General features: G+C 42.8%; 3 protein-coding genes across 8 annotated transcripts in view; 1 reads left to right on the top strand and 2 right to left on the bottom strand.

Moving 5' to 3' along the window:
* LOC130514229 (NACHT, LRR and PYD domains-containing protein 14-like) overlaps window positions 1-2,459 on the top strand; it is a 115,752-nt gene extending 113,293 nt beyond the window's left edge. For all 6 annotated transcript variants that reach the window (XM_057013706.1, XM_057013710.1, XM_057013713.1 and 3 more), the window contains 3 exons: window positions 180-353; window positions 886-1,059; window positions 1,591-2,459. In XM_057013706.1, the coding sequence (XP_056869686.1) occupies window positions 180-353; window positions 886-1,059; window positions 1,591-1,771 (529 nt within the window). In that variant the 3' untranslated portion in view covers window positions 1,772-2,459. The remainder of the gene's footprint in view (window positions 1-179; window positions 354-885; window positions 1,060-1,590) is intronic.
* A 175-nt stretch (window positions 2,460-2,634) lies between these two features.
* On the bottom strand, window positions 2,635-8,915 carry chrnd (cholinergic receptor, nicotinic, delta (muscle)). Its single transcript, XM_057013716.1, has 12 exons — window positions 8,774-8,915; window positions 7,704-7,849; window positions 7,469-7,513; window positions 7,286-7,395; window positions 6,974-7,129; window positions 6,649-6,758; window positions 6,236-6,436; window positions 5,828-5,939; window positions 5,558-5,672; window positions 3,438-3,648; window positions 3,231-3,349; window positions 2,635-3,149 (listed from the first exon to the last, which is right to left on the bottom strand). The coding sequence occupies exons 1-12, from the start codon at window positions 8,913-8,915 to the stop codon at window positions 2,967-2,969; spliced, it is 1,650 nt and encodes a 549-aa protein (XP_056869696.1). The 3' UTR covers window positions 2,635-2,966.
* Window positions 8,916-9,020: 105 nt separating this feature from the next.
* cip2a (cellular inhibitor of PP2A) overlaps window positions 9,021-13,803 on the bottom strand; it is a 6,068-nt gene continuing 1,285 nt past the window's right edge. The window contains exons 5-22 of the mRNA XM_057013715.1: window positions 13,682-13,776; window positions 13,512-13,608; window positions 12,779-12,901; window positions 12,551-12,696; window positions 12,256-12,331; window positions 11,916-12,155; window positions 11,630-11,792; window positions 11,439-11,556; window positions 11,152-11,251; window positions 10,969-11,087; window positions 10,730-10,895; window positions 10,570-10,644; window positions 10,374-10,484; window positions 10,084-10,280; window positions 9,853-9,966; window positions 9,694-9,776; window positions 9,471-9,610; window positions 9,021-9,404 (exon numbers count right to left, since the gene is read on the bottom strand). Coding sequence (XP_056869695.1) covers window positions 9,258-9,404; window positions 9,471-9,610; window positions 9,694-9,776; window positions 9,853-9,966; window positions 10,084-10,280; window positions 10,374-10,484; window positions 10,570-10,644; window positions 10,730-10,895; window positions 10,969-11,087; window positions 11,152-11,251; window positions 11,439-11,556; window positions 11,630-11,792; window positions 11,916-12,155; window positions 12,256-12,331; window positions 12,551-12,696; window positions 12,779-12,901; window positions 13,512-13,608; window positions 13,682-13,776 — 2,310 coding nt within the window. The 3' untranslated portion in view covers window positions 9,021-9,257. The remainder of the gene's footprint in view (window positions 9,405-9,470; window positions 9,611-9,693; window positions 9,777-9,852; window positions 9,967-10,083; window positions 10,281-10,373; window positions 10,485-10,569; window positions 10,645-10,729; window positions 10,896-10,968; window positions 11,088-11,151; window positions 11,252-11,438; window positions 11,557-11,629; window positions 11,793-11,915; window positions 12,156-12,255; window positions 12,332-12,550; window positions 12,697-12,778; window positions 12,902-13,511; window positions 13,609-13,681; window positions 13,777-13,803) is intronic.

The following is a 13,803-nucleotide window of genomic DNA, read 5'->3' as shown; positions in this document are numbered from 1 at the left end:
TATATATTCTCCTTTGGAACAGTGCAAACCTGAGAGGTTGGAATTGTGGTAATTACATATTACTATCATTTTTTAACCCGTAACTAAATTAAATATTTACAGATCATGCCTTTGATTAACGTTTCAGATTAATACTGGTTTCACTTATAACCTTATAAAAGTTTCCCTTCTTTATTTAGATTGAGCAGCTGCAGCTTATCAGAGATCAGCTGTGGCTCTCTGGCCTCGGTGCTGAGGTCCAATCCCTCCCATCTCAGAGAACTGGACCTGGATCAGAACCAGCTGCAGGATTCAGGAGTGAAGCTGCTCTGTGGTTTTCTCCACTTTCCAAACTGCCGACTGAAAACTCTGAGGTAAACACCATTCTCAAAAATGTCCATTATTCCATCCGAGGGTCCTCACACTTTCTGAGTGTGTGTGTTGTGCCCAGTTCCTTCAGGAGGGAGGGCCACACGGGGACCACTTATTCATGATAAACTGATTTAAGGACAATGAAAAAGCCGACAGATGGTAACCAAAATTAGACAAAACTAGGTGAGGGTGCCTGGTAGACACCAGCCAACGAGGAGGGAGATGGTGAGGGGGACAGGAAGTCATCTAAGACAGGTTGTGCCTTTAAAGATGAGCCACAGGGGAGATGGATCTCCATGATGAGATGGGAGGGAAAGAGGTGGGGAGAACCTGGGAAGAGTGAGGGCCAGAACAATATATATTCTCCTTTGGAACAGTGCAAACCTGAGAGGTTGGAATTGTGGTAATTACATATTACTATCATTTTTTAACCTGTAACTAAATTAAATATTTACAGATCATGTCTTTGATTAACCTTTCAGATTAATACTGGTTTCACTTATAACCTTATAAAAGTTTCCCTTCTTTATTTAGATTAATTCACTGCAGTTTATCAGAGATCAGCTGTGGCTCTCTGGCCTCGGCGCTGAGGTCCAATCCCTCCCATCTCAGAGAACTGGACCTGGGTGGGAACCAGCTGCAGGATTCAGGAGTGAAGCTGCTCTGTGGTTTTCTCAACTTTCCAAACTGCCGACTGGAAACTCTGGGGTAAACACCATTCTCAAAAATGTCCATTATTCCATCCGAGGGTCCTCACACTTTCTGAGTGTGTGTGTTGTGCCCAGTTCCTTCAGGAGGGAGGGCCACACGGGGACCACTTATTCATGATAAATAGATTTAAGGACAATGAAAAAGCCAACAGATGGTAACCAAAATTAGACAAAAGTACGTGAGGGTGCCTGGTAGACACCAGCCAACGAGGAGGGAGATGGTGAGGGAGACAGGAAGTCATCTAAGACAGGTTGTGCCTTTAAAGATGAGCCACAGGTGAGATGGATCTCCATGATGAGATGGGAGGGAAAGAGGTGGGGAGAACCTGGGAAGAGTGAGGGCCAGAACAATATAGATTCTCCTTTGGAACAGTGCAAACCTGAGAGGTTGGAATTGTGGTAATTACATATTATTATCATTTTTAACCTGTAACTAAATTAAATATTTACAGATCATGTCTTTGATTAACCTTTCAGATTAATACTGGTTTCACTTATAACCTTATAAAAGTTTCCCTTCTTTATTTAGATTAGACCACTGCAGCTTATCAGAGATCAGCTGTGACTCTCTGGCCTCAGCGCTGAGGTCCAATCCCTCCCATCTCAGAGAACTGGACCTGAGTTGGAACCAGCTGCAGGATTCAGGAGTGAAGCTGCTGTCTGATCTCGTAGAGAATCCACACTATGGGCTGGAGACATTGAGACAGTAGCTGGTTGAAGCCAGTCAACTCCCGCTCATCTGCTGCATCACTCACTCACCACTGGTGAAGAGCATCTGTGGAAACATCTGCCGTCTACTCCCTCCATAGATGAAAAATTCAGTTTTTAAAAAGCGCTGGTGGACTTTCAGGAGATCAGTCGATGGTCGACAAAGCAGAAGCAGCTTTGCCTTGAAGTTAAATTAGTTCCTGGTATCACACAATGCATCTTTATAAAGTTCTAAATGGCTCCTCGGCCACTCTTAGAAGCATGAAAACATTCTCTTAATTGTCTCTTCAAATGTCTGTATTATACATTACTATTTTACATCATGCCTTCAGAATCTTTAGGGTTTAGTATTTACTGTCTCTGTGACATGGAGCATTGGAATATTTCAGCTGCAGCCAGCAAAAACCCATCAGAATGACGGCTATCGGTGGGAACCGCAGGTCATTAGACTTTAGTCAATCTGTTCAGTGTTATAGGATTTATTGCAATCTAATAAAAACAAATAATAAATGTGGGAAATAGTAAATAAGAAGAAGAAAATTGACCAAATAAAACTCCCATGAATACGGTAAATTTAAAGATGTCAAGAATGGAATATCAGCTTAAATGGAATCAAACATAAAGTGTAAAGGCCTCCTTTAAGTTTACTGCAAAAATAAACACAAAATCAAGAGCGACACGCGCCAAAAACGTCTCATTCTCTCTTCTGTCTCCACTCATTCTTTTATATTCTCTTAAGATAATGGGGACGGGGTCGTGTGATAACAAAACAACCTAATTGGGGACTATATTTTTGTTGCAAGAACTTTGGCTCTTCAGAAGTTTCTATGTTGGCTTCCACAGATTGTGCATCCACTAAAAACTCAGTGTTTTTGAGGAACTACCAGGAGTGGCTGGAGTGGAGCCCAATGACGCTATAGCTACATATAGGTACATATAGATCACCGTTATCCTCAACCCAAAAGACCACCAGTTGGCGCAGCAATACTAAAGATAGGAGGTTGTGGTCGTTCCGCAGACGCGGAGTGATATCACGCACAAACGTGCCCTATGTTCTATATACCGTATGTTCGCGACCAAAGGGCGCACCGTATTAAAAGGTGCAGCCTCAGTTACGGGTGCTATTTCTGGATTTAACACATACATCAGGTGCACCGGATTATACCGGATGGAAAAAGCCCTGGCTGTGTGTGTGCATCACAGCAGGCGTGGGTTCTCCTCTCTGTAGTCATGCGGGTCTCCTTTGAAGGGCAGATGAGGAGGTTGGTTACAGATTCCCGTCAGAAAGATGATTACGGTGCCAAAGGTCATCACCGGGGTAACCAGGAAGAGGCAGAGTCGGTCTACTGTACGAGCGATGCCGCTCCAGTTATCCTTCTCCTGTCAGGACCAGACATTTACGCCACTTTTGATCTTTTTAAATCAGAATTTGGGTTGAGGACTCTGTTTTAACCATCTGACCTCATTGTAGTCGTTCTTGTTGCGCATGTGTTTAATGATGTAGTTGGCTCCATCCACAGCCGGCTTGATCTCTGCGTACAGCTGATCGCTCGCTCCTCCCTCTTCTTGTGGTTTCACAGCTACACACACAGACACCAAAGCTCAGAACTCAAATGAAGCTACTGATGCTTCTATATCTCATGTGTTTAAATGTTTCTGGAAACGTACTGGCAGCGTGTGTGACTCGGGTCACCAGTCCGTGTCTCCCAGACTGTTTCTCAAACATCAGCTCACTGCGGGACTTCACACTGTAGTACTCCTCAGCCGAGGCAATGTAGCCCACTGAGCTGGATCGCCGCGGTAACGCTCCATCCCAGTACGGCTCTGCCTCAGCAGGGCGGGACATGCGCAAGATGCGGGGTAATCGCTCGAGGAAGAGCTGGCAGAAAAAGAAAACAGGATTTGGAACACTGATACTGATGTGTGTATGTGTGTGTGTTATAGTGGGAAAACCACATGTTCATATAACATCTTTCATATGTTATTAAGTCATAGGTTCATATATCCTCTTTCATACATTATTAAGTCATATGTTCATATATCCTCTTTCATACGTTATTAAGTCATATGTTCATATATCCTCTTTCATACGTTATTAAGTCATAGGTTCATATATCCTCTTTCATACGTTATTAAGTCATATGTTCATATATCCTTTTTCATATGTTATTAAGTCATATGTTCATATATCCTCTTTCATATGTTATTAAGTCACATGTTCATATATCCTCTTTCATATGTTATTAAGTCACATGTTTATATATCCTCTTTCATATGTTATTAAGTCATATGTTCATATATCCTCTTTCATATGTTATTAAGTCATATGTTCATATATCCTCTTTCATATGTTATTAAGTCATAGGTTCATATATCCTCTTTCATACGTTATTAAGTCATATGTTCATATATCCTCTTTCATATGTTATTAAGTCATATGTTCATATATCCTCTTTCATATGCTATTAAGTCACATGTTCATATATCCTCTTTCATATGTTCTTAAGTCACATGTTCATATATCCTCTTTCATGTTATTAAGTCACATGTTCATATATCTTTCATATGTTATTAAGTCATATGTTCATATATCCTCTTTCATATGCTATTAAGTCACATGTTCATATATCCTTTTTCATATGTTCTTAAGTCACATGTTCATATATCCTCTTTCATGTTATTAAGTCACATGTTCATATATCTTTCATATGTTATTAAGTCACATGTTCATATATCCTCTTTCATATGTTATTAAGTCACATGTTCATATATCCTCTTTCATGTTATTAAGTCACATGTTCATATATCTTTCATATGTTATTAAGTCATATGTTCATATATCCTCTATATTCTCGTTCATATGTTATTAAGTCACATGTTCATATATCCTCTTTCATATGTTATTAAGTCATAGGTTCATATATCCTCTTTCATATGTTATTAAGTCATAGGTTCATATATCCTCTTTCATATGCTATTAAGTCACATGTTTATATATCCTCTTTCATATGTTATTAAGTCATATGTTCATATATCCTCTTTCATATGTTATTAAGTCACATGTTCATATATCCTCTTTCATGTTATTAAGTCACATGTTCATATATCTTTCATATCTTATTAAGTCATATGTTCATATATCCTCTATATTCTCGTTCATATGTTAAGTCACATGTTCATATATCCTCTTTCATATGTTATTAAGTCACATGTTCATATATCCTCTTTCATGTTATTAAGTCACATGTTCATATATCTTTCATATGTTATTAAGTCATATGTTCATATATCCTCTATATTCTCGTTCATATGTTATTAAGTCACATGTTCATATATCCTCTTTCATATGTTATTAGGTCATATGTTCATATATCCTCTTTCATGTTATTAAGTCACATGTTCATATATCTTTCATATGTTATTAAGTCACATGTTCATATATCCTCTTTCATATGTTATTAAGTCACATGTTCATATATCCTCTTTCATATGTTATTAAGTCATATGTTCATATATCCTCTTTCATATGTTATTAAGTCACATGTTCATATATCCTCTTTCATATGTTATTAAGTCACATGTTCATATATCCTCTTTCATATGTTATTAAGTCATAGGTTCATATATCCTCTTTCATACGTTATTAAGTCATATGTTCATATATCCTCTTTCATATGTTATTAAGTCACATGTTCATATATCCTCTTTCATATGTTATTAAGTCATAGGTTCATATATCCTGATGTTCATCTGTTCAACAAAGGGACAACAGGATGTGTGTGTCTTACCTGTTTGGTCCACTCAGACATGACGTGCGTGCTCGGCGTCCTGAAGTGGAGGTTGAGGACGACCACACAGTTCAGCACCACCACCGTCACCACCACCATGATGAACATCAAATATCTTCAACACACAAACACACTCAGATGTTTTCCATTTTTTAAATCTCAGCCGGTTGTCACCTGGTTCTGCAGCCCTAATGTATATATAGTTTGGAGAAGCAGAATATATCTCATTCAGAGTTAAAGTGATGTGGAGTAAATGGTGCGTTTACCTACTTCACAATAAGAGGAACGGACGTGGATGTTTCTGGTAGCCTTTGAGAGATCAAGAGTAGGAAGACAGACTGAGCGAGCAGCACCGAGATGGACAGTGTCATCTTCTCACCACCTACACACACACACACACACATTTTTATTATCCTTTATAAAATATATTCAAAAATCTGTTGGGGAGCTAATTAATGTTTCTCCATTAATGGCGGCCCCCTCAGCTCCGCCCACTACCGATGTTTGCTGCTTTATTAGCTGTGTTGTCCCGTGCTGACGTGATATTCAGCTATAATGTCTGATTCTTTGGGTGCTGTTGAAGGTTAACTCAGTTCATGTAGTTGTGATTCTGAAAAGGTCCCAGACTGTTAATCTGCCTGACGCTGGCTTCAGTACGTTCTGTGACTCTGCACTGACTGTCTGCGGGCAGGTAGTAGACCAGCGAGGCCAGGAAGGAGATGAGCACGCAGGGGATGATGATGTTGACCACGTAGAAGAGAGGTTTGCGTCTGATGACCAGGTAGAAGGTGATGTCCTGGTGCTTGTTGCTCTCCATGGGAATGTGTTTGTAGGTGTTTCTCTTGGCGGGTCGGTGGATGATCTCCCACTCACCATTCTCTGTTGGTCAAAGCCAGAGTTCAGACACAAGTGATGAAGTTATGACTGTCAGTCTGGTTGGAGCTGCAGCCAGTCTGAAGGCTCAGGCTCTGGTGAAAACAACTTCTCTGCATGTATCAACAGCATCCAGTACACTGAAAGTCACCCACAAGCTCCAGGACTGTATGCAGTAAAAAATAAAAATAAATGGAAATTAATCTTTACTTGGTTACCTGTGAAGCTTGCAGGATCAATAACGATCCATTCAACCGTACACTTGGTTTCATTGACTATGTCTTCCTTCAGGAGCAACCTGATCTCTTTGGCATTGTACGTTAGCGAGCTGCAAGGCAACATGGGAAATGCAGTTCAGAATTTTAAAAAAGCCTTTTTTTCCTACTGGGAGAGTTTAGCTTCAACGTACATTTTATTTTTGCACCTTTTTCTCCTCTCATATGTGTTTAGATTCTATAAAATCTTGACTGAGCTCAGTTTAAAACATCATGTCACAGTTTGTCTGCGTTTCAAACAGCAATGGAAAATCCTGCCCGTGCATACGTGAATTTGAGCGTGCAGTTCTGCCAGTCAAAGGGGAAATATTTGACGCTGATGGAGCAGGACGATCTGAAGATGGCGGGTGGTAACCAGAAGCAGAAACCTGTTGAATCCACCAGAACGTTGCAGTAGTAGGCCACGTTGAATTGGGCATCGTTGCTGAGGAGGTGGTTGTACACACACGGAAATGCATTAAACATAACGAATTCAAGTATAAATAACAGGACACGTGATACTTGTTCATTGTTATGACTGTTTGATGTTGATAAAGGGGCTGAAGCCATATTTCTAAAGGTGAGGAGGGCCGAGTCTCACTTGTTTTCCAGCACGATCTCCGGCAGCCACACCATGCTTGAGGGCAGCCGGAGAATGCTGATGCCATCAAACTCTGTCGAGTTCCACGACAGCCGATAATCAGTCCACGTCTGAAACACGCGCAGTTTTAGAAATTGTGCAAACTCCGGAAATATTAAGCCGTCATATTCATCATTTCCTTACATGCTCAATCCATACGTTTGTCAGTAGCGTCTCGTCTACTTCTTTCTGCAAAAAGCATCAGAACATCAGATTTAAAGATATTTTCTCCTTCTGCCTTTCTACAACATTGAGTGTGTATGATACAGAGAACATCTCGTGAATTTTCCTTTAAATTTAATATATTTGAACAATTCACGATACTAACTCCTTGATTGTGAAATATTTGGGCTTGAATGTCTTTTTGAAAGTGACGCACCAGAGAAATGAGGTTGGACAGTGTGAGCGCCAGCTGGACGTCGACGGCATCCTGATGTCTCTCAACAGGACGCAGCTCCTTGTTGTATCCCCGTTCTTTGAACAGGTGGTGGATGAGACGCTCCTCCTCATTTCTGCACCAACAGCCTGGCACACACACACACACACACACACACACACACAGACCTTGGATACTGTGGTACATAGAGAACTGCATTCCTTCTGAATTCCATCTCTGGCTCAGATTTCAGGCAGCTGCTGTATCAGCCGCCGCCTCATAAACACGACCGTCATTTTCAGGATGCTTCCAGTTAACAACACAGCTGCATTTGTTTTTATTCTCACCTGTGCCAACTTCCTGTGATCAAAACCAGGTTATCATCCCGACACCCCCCCACACACACGCACGCATATTTCAAGATTCAAGATTTACTTTATTCATCCCCGTAGGGAAATTGAATTGTAGTAGCAGCCTACACATGGAGGAATATAACTATTTATAGGGGGAATTTACTCTTACGCCTGATATTTCTTCTCATCATCAGCTTATGGGGTGATTTGTTCCATTTTTTCTCATTTTCCACAAGTCATAATTGTTTATAGGTCATTTGAGCAGGAAGTTTTGCATATTCTAAAACTTCATCAGCAAGATCCATCAAAAATAATGAAAGAATTGATGAGTACAGAGGAAACATTTCAAACAAAAAAGGGGATATTGCAGTTTTGTTTTTGTTAAATGATGAAATAAACTGTTTTTTTAATCGAAAATTGATCAAGACCAGAATGATTTCATATGGATTAAAGATAAATGCAACAAAAGACAAAGTTTATCCTCAAAGGTCTGTAATAAATCTTAAATTCTAAATTAGGTGTTAAAAGTCAAGAGAGAACGTCCAAAATAATGCAGAAATGTGACAGTAAGTGCTTCTACGGTTTAATCAGCCTGGGATTTGACCAGCAGCCATCCTGCCTTCGAATGTTGCCTCAGTAACTAAAATTGAATGTAAGTACATTTTGCAAGTGATTCACACTAAAATGTTAATTTTTAGGCGAAAAAACCAAAACACTCACCAGCTGAGAGCAAAACCAGCAGAAACACAACAGGCAGAAGTGCTGGGAACTCCATGACTGATACTGGTCGACCTTTCTCAGACTGGAGAGCGACAGCAGACAGCTGCAGAAACACACTGGCAAAAAATAGAGGAGCGGGCATCACGTGACAGGTGGGCCTGACCCCCGTCTCCTCCAGGGGTGAGAGACCATATCAGAGTCATCTCTAATGTGGCGTATCGGTGGTTAAATAAGGCCTGGCTAAATGTGGGTTCACCAGACATTTAAGGTTTATTTTTAATTTGAGGTATTAAAAAGTACAAGCTCATAAATATATATATGTAATAAGAAATTGTGTGTTTATTTACTCAATGACAAAAGAGGACATATAAAGACACATAAAAATTCAAGATAGACACAATTTATCGAGAGTGACTTAAAGATAAAAACAACTTCAACACAAAGGGTCCATAAAGTCTCTATGGTGGTATTTTTCCTTCGGTCCTCAGAGCGACAGGTTGACGTCACACTTCATCTTGCCGCTGCTGAGGCTGTGGATCATGGAGATCATGGCGGAGTGTTTGCTCAGCTCGTCCTCTTTCTGCTTCAGCTTCTGCTCCAGCTGACTCTTCTGCAGCTCCAGAGACGAAGCCTGAAAATCAACCAGTTATTCCATCGCTGAACAAAAACAATCAACGGATCAGCTTCAAATCCGGACCTTGATGCTGGCGTCCTTCCTGGCCTGCTCCGTCTTGTTGAGCTCTTTCCTCAGGACCTCCACCGTCTCCTCCAGGTCGCCCCTCTCTCGCTCCTTCTCCCTCAGTTTCTCCTCCTCGGCTTGCAGTTCACCTCGAAGACCTGAAGGAGCCATGCGAATGTTTACAGACCCACGTTGCTGTTGAAGGAAACGACCTCTTAACCGCAGATGATGTCACACCCACCTGTGATGTCACTGTTTTTCTGCTGCAGATCTGATTGGAGGGACCTGAGTTCATCCTCTCTCTCCTCCAACGCCGACACCATCCTGGCAGACAGAGGCAGAACCTGAGACCGCTGCACTCTGACCTCCGTGCACGTGTCAAGACGGCGTCCGTTGTTACCTGTCATGCTGCAGCTGCAGGTTTTCATGGTTCTTCCTCAGAGAGTCGTTCTGCCTGGAGAGTGAGCTGTGAGCCGCCTGCAGGTCCTTCAACACACGCTCGCTCTCGTTGAACCTGTGATGACATAATATCAGAGTAGAGTAATGTAGACAACCATCCACCTGATGGATGGAATAATCCAAATCATATTTGTGTTATTTTTCTTTTCGGACACCCAGAAACTGTTCTGACCTGTTGAGCAGACTGTTATAGGCTCCTTTCAGGGCCTGGTGCTCCTCAGAATCCCGCTGCAGTCTGGCGTTGTGCTGAAGAAGCTCCTCCATGTCGGCCTTGGAGCGCTCCACCTCTAGCACCTGGCTGCCCAGCTCGACCTGCAGATCCTCGCCGCGGCGTTCCGCCTCCTTCAGCAGGGAGCCCAATTTACAGGCCTGCACCCCAGCGTGGAGAGAACAAAGCACGAGGGCCATAAATTCAAGACTATTGCAGAAGAGGCAGCTGAAGCTCTGGCCTGTGGAGGTTACCTCGGCTTCTGCTTGAGCCCGCTGGAGGCGATACTGAGCGATGAGACGGTCGGCCTGAGAAAGAGCCTTTGCCTTCGCCTCCAACAAATCCTGCAGTCGATCCTCCTTCACCTGATGGAAAAAGGACCAAAACTTTAACAGATGCCTTTTTTAAAGGCTTTAAATGATATTTGTCCGATTCGTCCCCATTACCCACAGTAAATGTAGACAGCTTCTGTTCATAAACGTCGATGATCTCAGAGATACGAGAATCCTTCAGGTGTTCCTGCAGCTACAGACAAAACACCACCCTGTCATCATAGCTGTGCTGAACCAATGTGGGCAGAACTAACAGCCTCCAGAGCAGACCGCATTACCTCTAAACCGGTCTGTAGCTTGTCAACCAGACATTGGACACTCTTACTGGAGTCGCTGGAGGTGTCCAGTATGGTGGCAGGTGGGACGTCCTGCACTGCAAGACGTTTGACAGGCTCCGCCTCCCTCTGTCGGTACGCATTATTGGCAGCGATGCTTTCGCCCAAACTAGAATCCCAAAAGCTTCACAGAAAAACTTCCTTGACACAAAAAAGAAGTAGCCACCAAAAACGGGACTCACAGAAGTGATGGGAAGTCTGGGAGGGGCGTGGCTTCGAAGAGCAAGGACAGCCCCCTCTGCACGCGCTCTCTGTGGTGGGACGTCAGGGCCAACGAGAGGGGAGTCACAATCCTCTGGTCCTGGTCCGATCAGACAGAAAGCATCAGAGAAGGTGTCTGAGTGTGTGTAAGTGTGTGCATGTACCTGCAGCATCCTGTAGAAGCTGGTCTCCATGTCCTTCACATGTTGCTTCAGTTTGCTCATTAACGCCAGAGTTTTCAGCAAAGCTTCGGCAATCAACTGACTGAAAGACAGACTGCAGCTTTAACCAGCCAGGCGGATGTTAGTGTAGATAAATATATCACGTTATTGCACACGCACGGCTCAAATGAGGTAAATTAATCAGCACTTTTTAAAAAAAAAGTAACAATCAATTAAAAAGGGGCTTAAAAGCTGTTGAGACAGTAATCTAGCTCTTAGTCTTTGCTCACCTTAGCTCGTTACTGTTACTATGACAACAGGAGAGCAGAGATCCAGCCTGTGAGAGGCAGAGCTGTGCGCTCACCTGCTGGGATACCAAAGATCTTGTGGCGTCCACAGCACACAGAAGTGAAAGCGTTAAGGCTTTGAAACACACCTTCTCTCACATAGAAGCAGCACTTGGAGCTCATTGAAAGGATATCGAGCAGCAGACCGCTGACATGTGCGATGCGACGGCACTGTTTTCTTAGGCGAGCGTCTCCGTGTGCAGGATCGACGCTCCTCAGCAACCCCAACAGGACTGGAAGCAACATTTCCGTGAAGCTCAGCACGCAGTCGGACACAGTGTCTCGTCCCAACGCCTCCTGAAGACAACAAAAACAAAAGTTACAAGGTTCACATGAAAAAACAAGGCATTAAAGGATACTGACAGCTGTTCTAATGGAAAGAGGAACTCCGGATCTTGAAACCCTGCTAAGGTGACACACCTCCAGCAGCTCAGTCAACAACTGCAGGGCCTGCAGTGAGCAGGATTCAGCGCCATCCACAGGTGAGCTCAGCCACTGAATGAGGGCCAGGCCAGCGTCACCTTTACGGCCAACGTCAGGGCCGCCCCCCTGCCTGTGAGCTGCTACTTTTAGTTTGGGTCCTGCGGGCCTGAAAACCACCTCACACAACAGCAAACGCAGCCCAGAGACTCCACACATGGCCAGGAGGAGCTCCAGCACCTGCAGATGCAGATGCACACCAAACCAAAATACAGGTGTGAAACACGACCGTCCAACGTGTTTGTGCCCGTTTATATTATTACAGCAGCGGATTTGTTACCTTTGCTGCCGAGTCTGGGTCTTTTGATTGCAAAAGTCCTAAAACCTGAGACACACACGCTGTGAAGTGCTGATACCTATAAAGGGGAAAGTCAGTTGAATCTTTTGAGCTTCACAGCAAAATAATAATAATAATAATAATGTCAGTCTCTGGAGAAAAGTGTGAAGGTGCCAGGAGGGCAACAGATGAGAATTCGAATTAGCAGAATTAGCAGCTGTGCTGCTCTGGTACATTTACATTTTTACTACTAATGGTCATCAAAGGCCCCCTGAAATGAATAAAAAGGTGCGTGTACCTGGTCAGGTAATCTGCTATTTTGGGGTTCTTTAAGAGGTCAACCAAGAGGTCAACAGAGTATTTTCTTGTTACGGTCCCGTCACCATTCACAATGATGTTGAACACAAGCTGGAAAGTCTGGTGGATGTTTTTCCCATCAAACAGCTGAAAGGAAAAACACACAAAAAACACGTTGAGACACTGATGAAACAGTTATTTTTGGTTCTGATAACAGCATCCCACCTACCTTCTCCCCAACCTTCTCATTCAGCGTGAGGCTGGCAAGTATGGACAATGTAAAGACCACCACAGTCAGGCTGTTGTGGGCCAGGAAGTTGATCAAAGTGCGGTAGAGAGACTTCACATTGTCCTACATCACCAGAGTAGACAGTGAGTTATTTGATGTTTATGCTGCATCAGCTTGCAAAATGAAACAACTATACGGAAGCTTCAATACCAGAGGCTGATCTTGACATTTCATATACAGTGATCCCTCGTTTATCGCGGGAGTTGCGTTCCAAAAATAACACGCGAAAAGTGAAATCCGTGAAGTAGTCAGCTTTATTTTTTTTATTATTTTACAATGCAATACTGAACTATAGAATGAAACCAAAAATTAAAACCTGTTTTAAAGCCCAAAATCTGTTTAAAACAATAATTTTAATCTAGTAATACAAGGTTGGAAACGTTGTCACTCGCGTATTTCAGTCCCAGCTGAGCCTCTTCGTCCTGACTCCGCTCCGCTGGAGCGTCTGTTTCTACTGAAGGCGCAGGAGTCTTTCTCCCAGAGAAGAACATCGTTATGGGTAGTTGTTGGCGCTCTTTCTTTTTCTGAGCGATTATATTTGAGAACTGCAACGGACGACTCGCAAAAAAAAGCCGTGAAGCAGCGAAGCCGTGAAAGATGAAACGCGATATAGCGAGGGATCACTGTAGTTGATTATTTGGAATAAAAACAGCCAGCTAACAGGTTCACTCACGAGAGACTTGATGTGGCTCTGCACCGAATGGTTGTCACGGCACAGGTTTGCCATCAGGCCAAGACACGGCAGGATAATCTCATCTTTGTCTGACTGGCTATGGTGCAAAAGTACTGTTATTAGTTATAGGACACAAACCTGCCTTCACTAGTGATGTATGTGGTCCTTACATGTTCGCCACAAGAAATGTGATCAGCTCGTGGATGTGATTTGTCGACTGGAAGATCCGAATGTTATATGTCAATTTCTGAAGCACCTGCAAACACTACATCATACACAACAGACTTAAAAT

Source organism: Takifugu flavidus, chromosome 17, assembly GCF_003711565.1.
Source record: "Takifugu flavidus isolate HTHZ2018 chromosome 17, ASM371156v2, whole genome shotgun sequence".
Lineage (NCBI taxonomy): Eukaryota > Metazoa > Chordata > Actinopteri > Tetraodontiformes > Tetraodontidae > Takifugu > Takifugu flavidus.
This window is presented reverse-complemented; position numbering and strand designations above follow the sequence as displayed.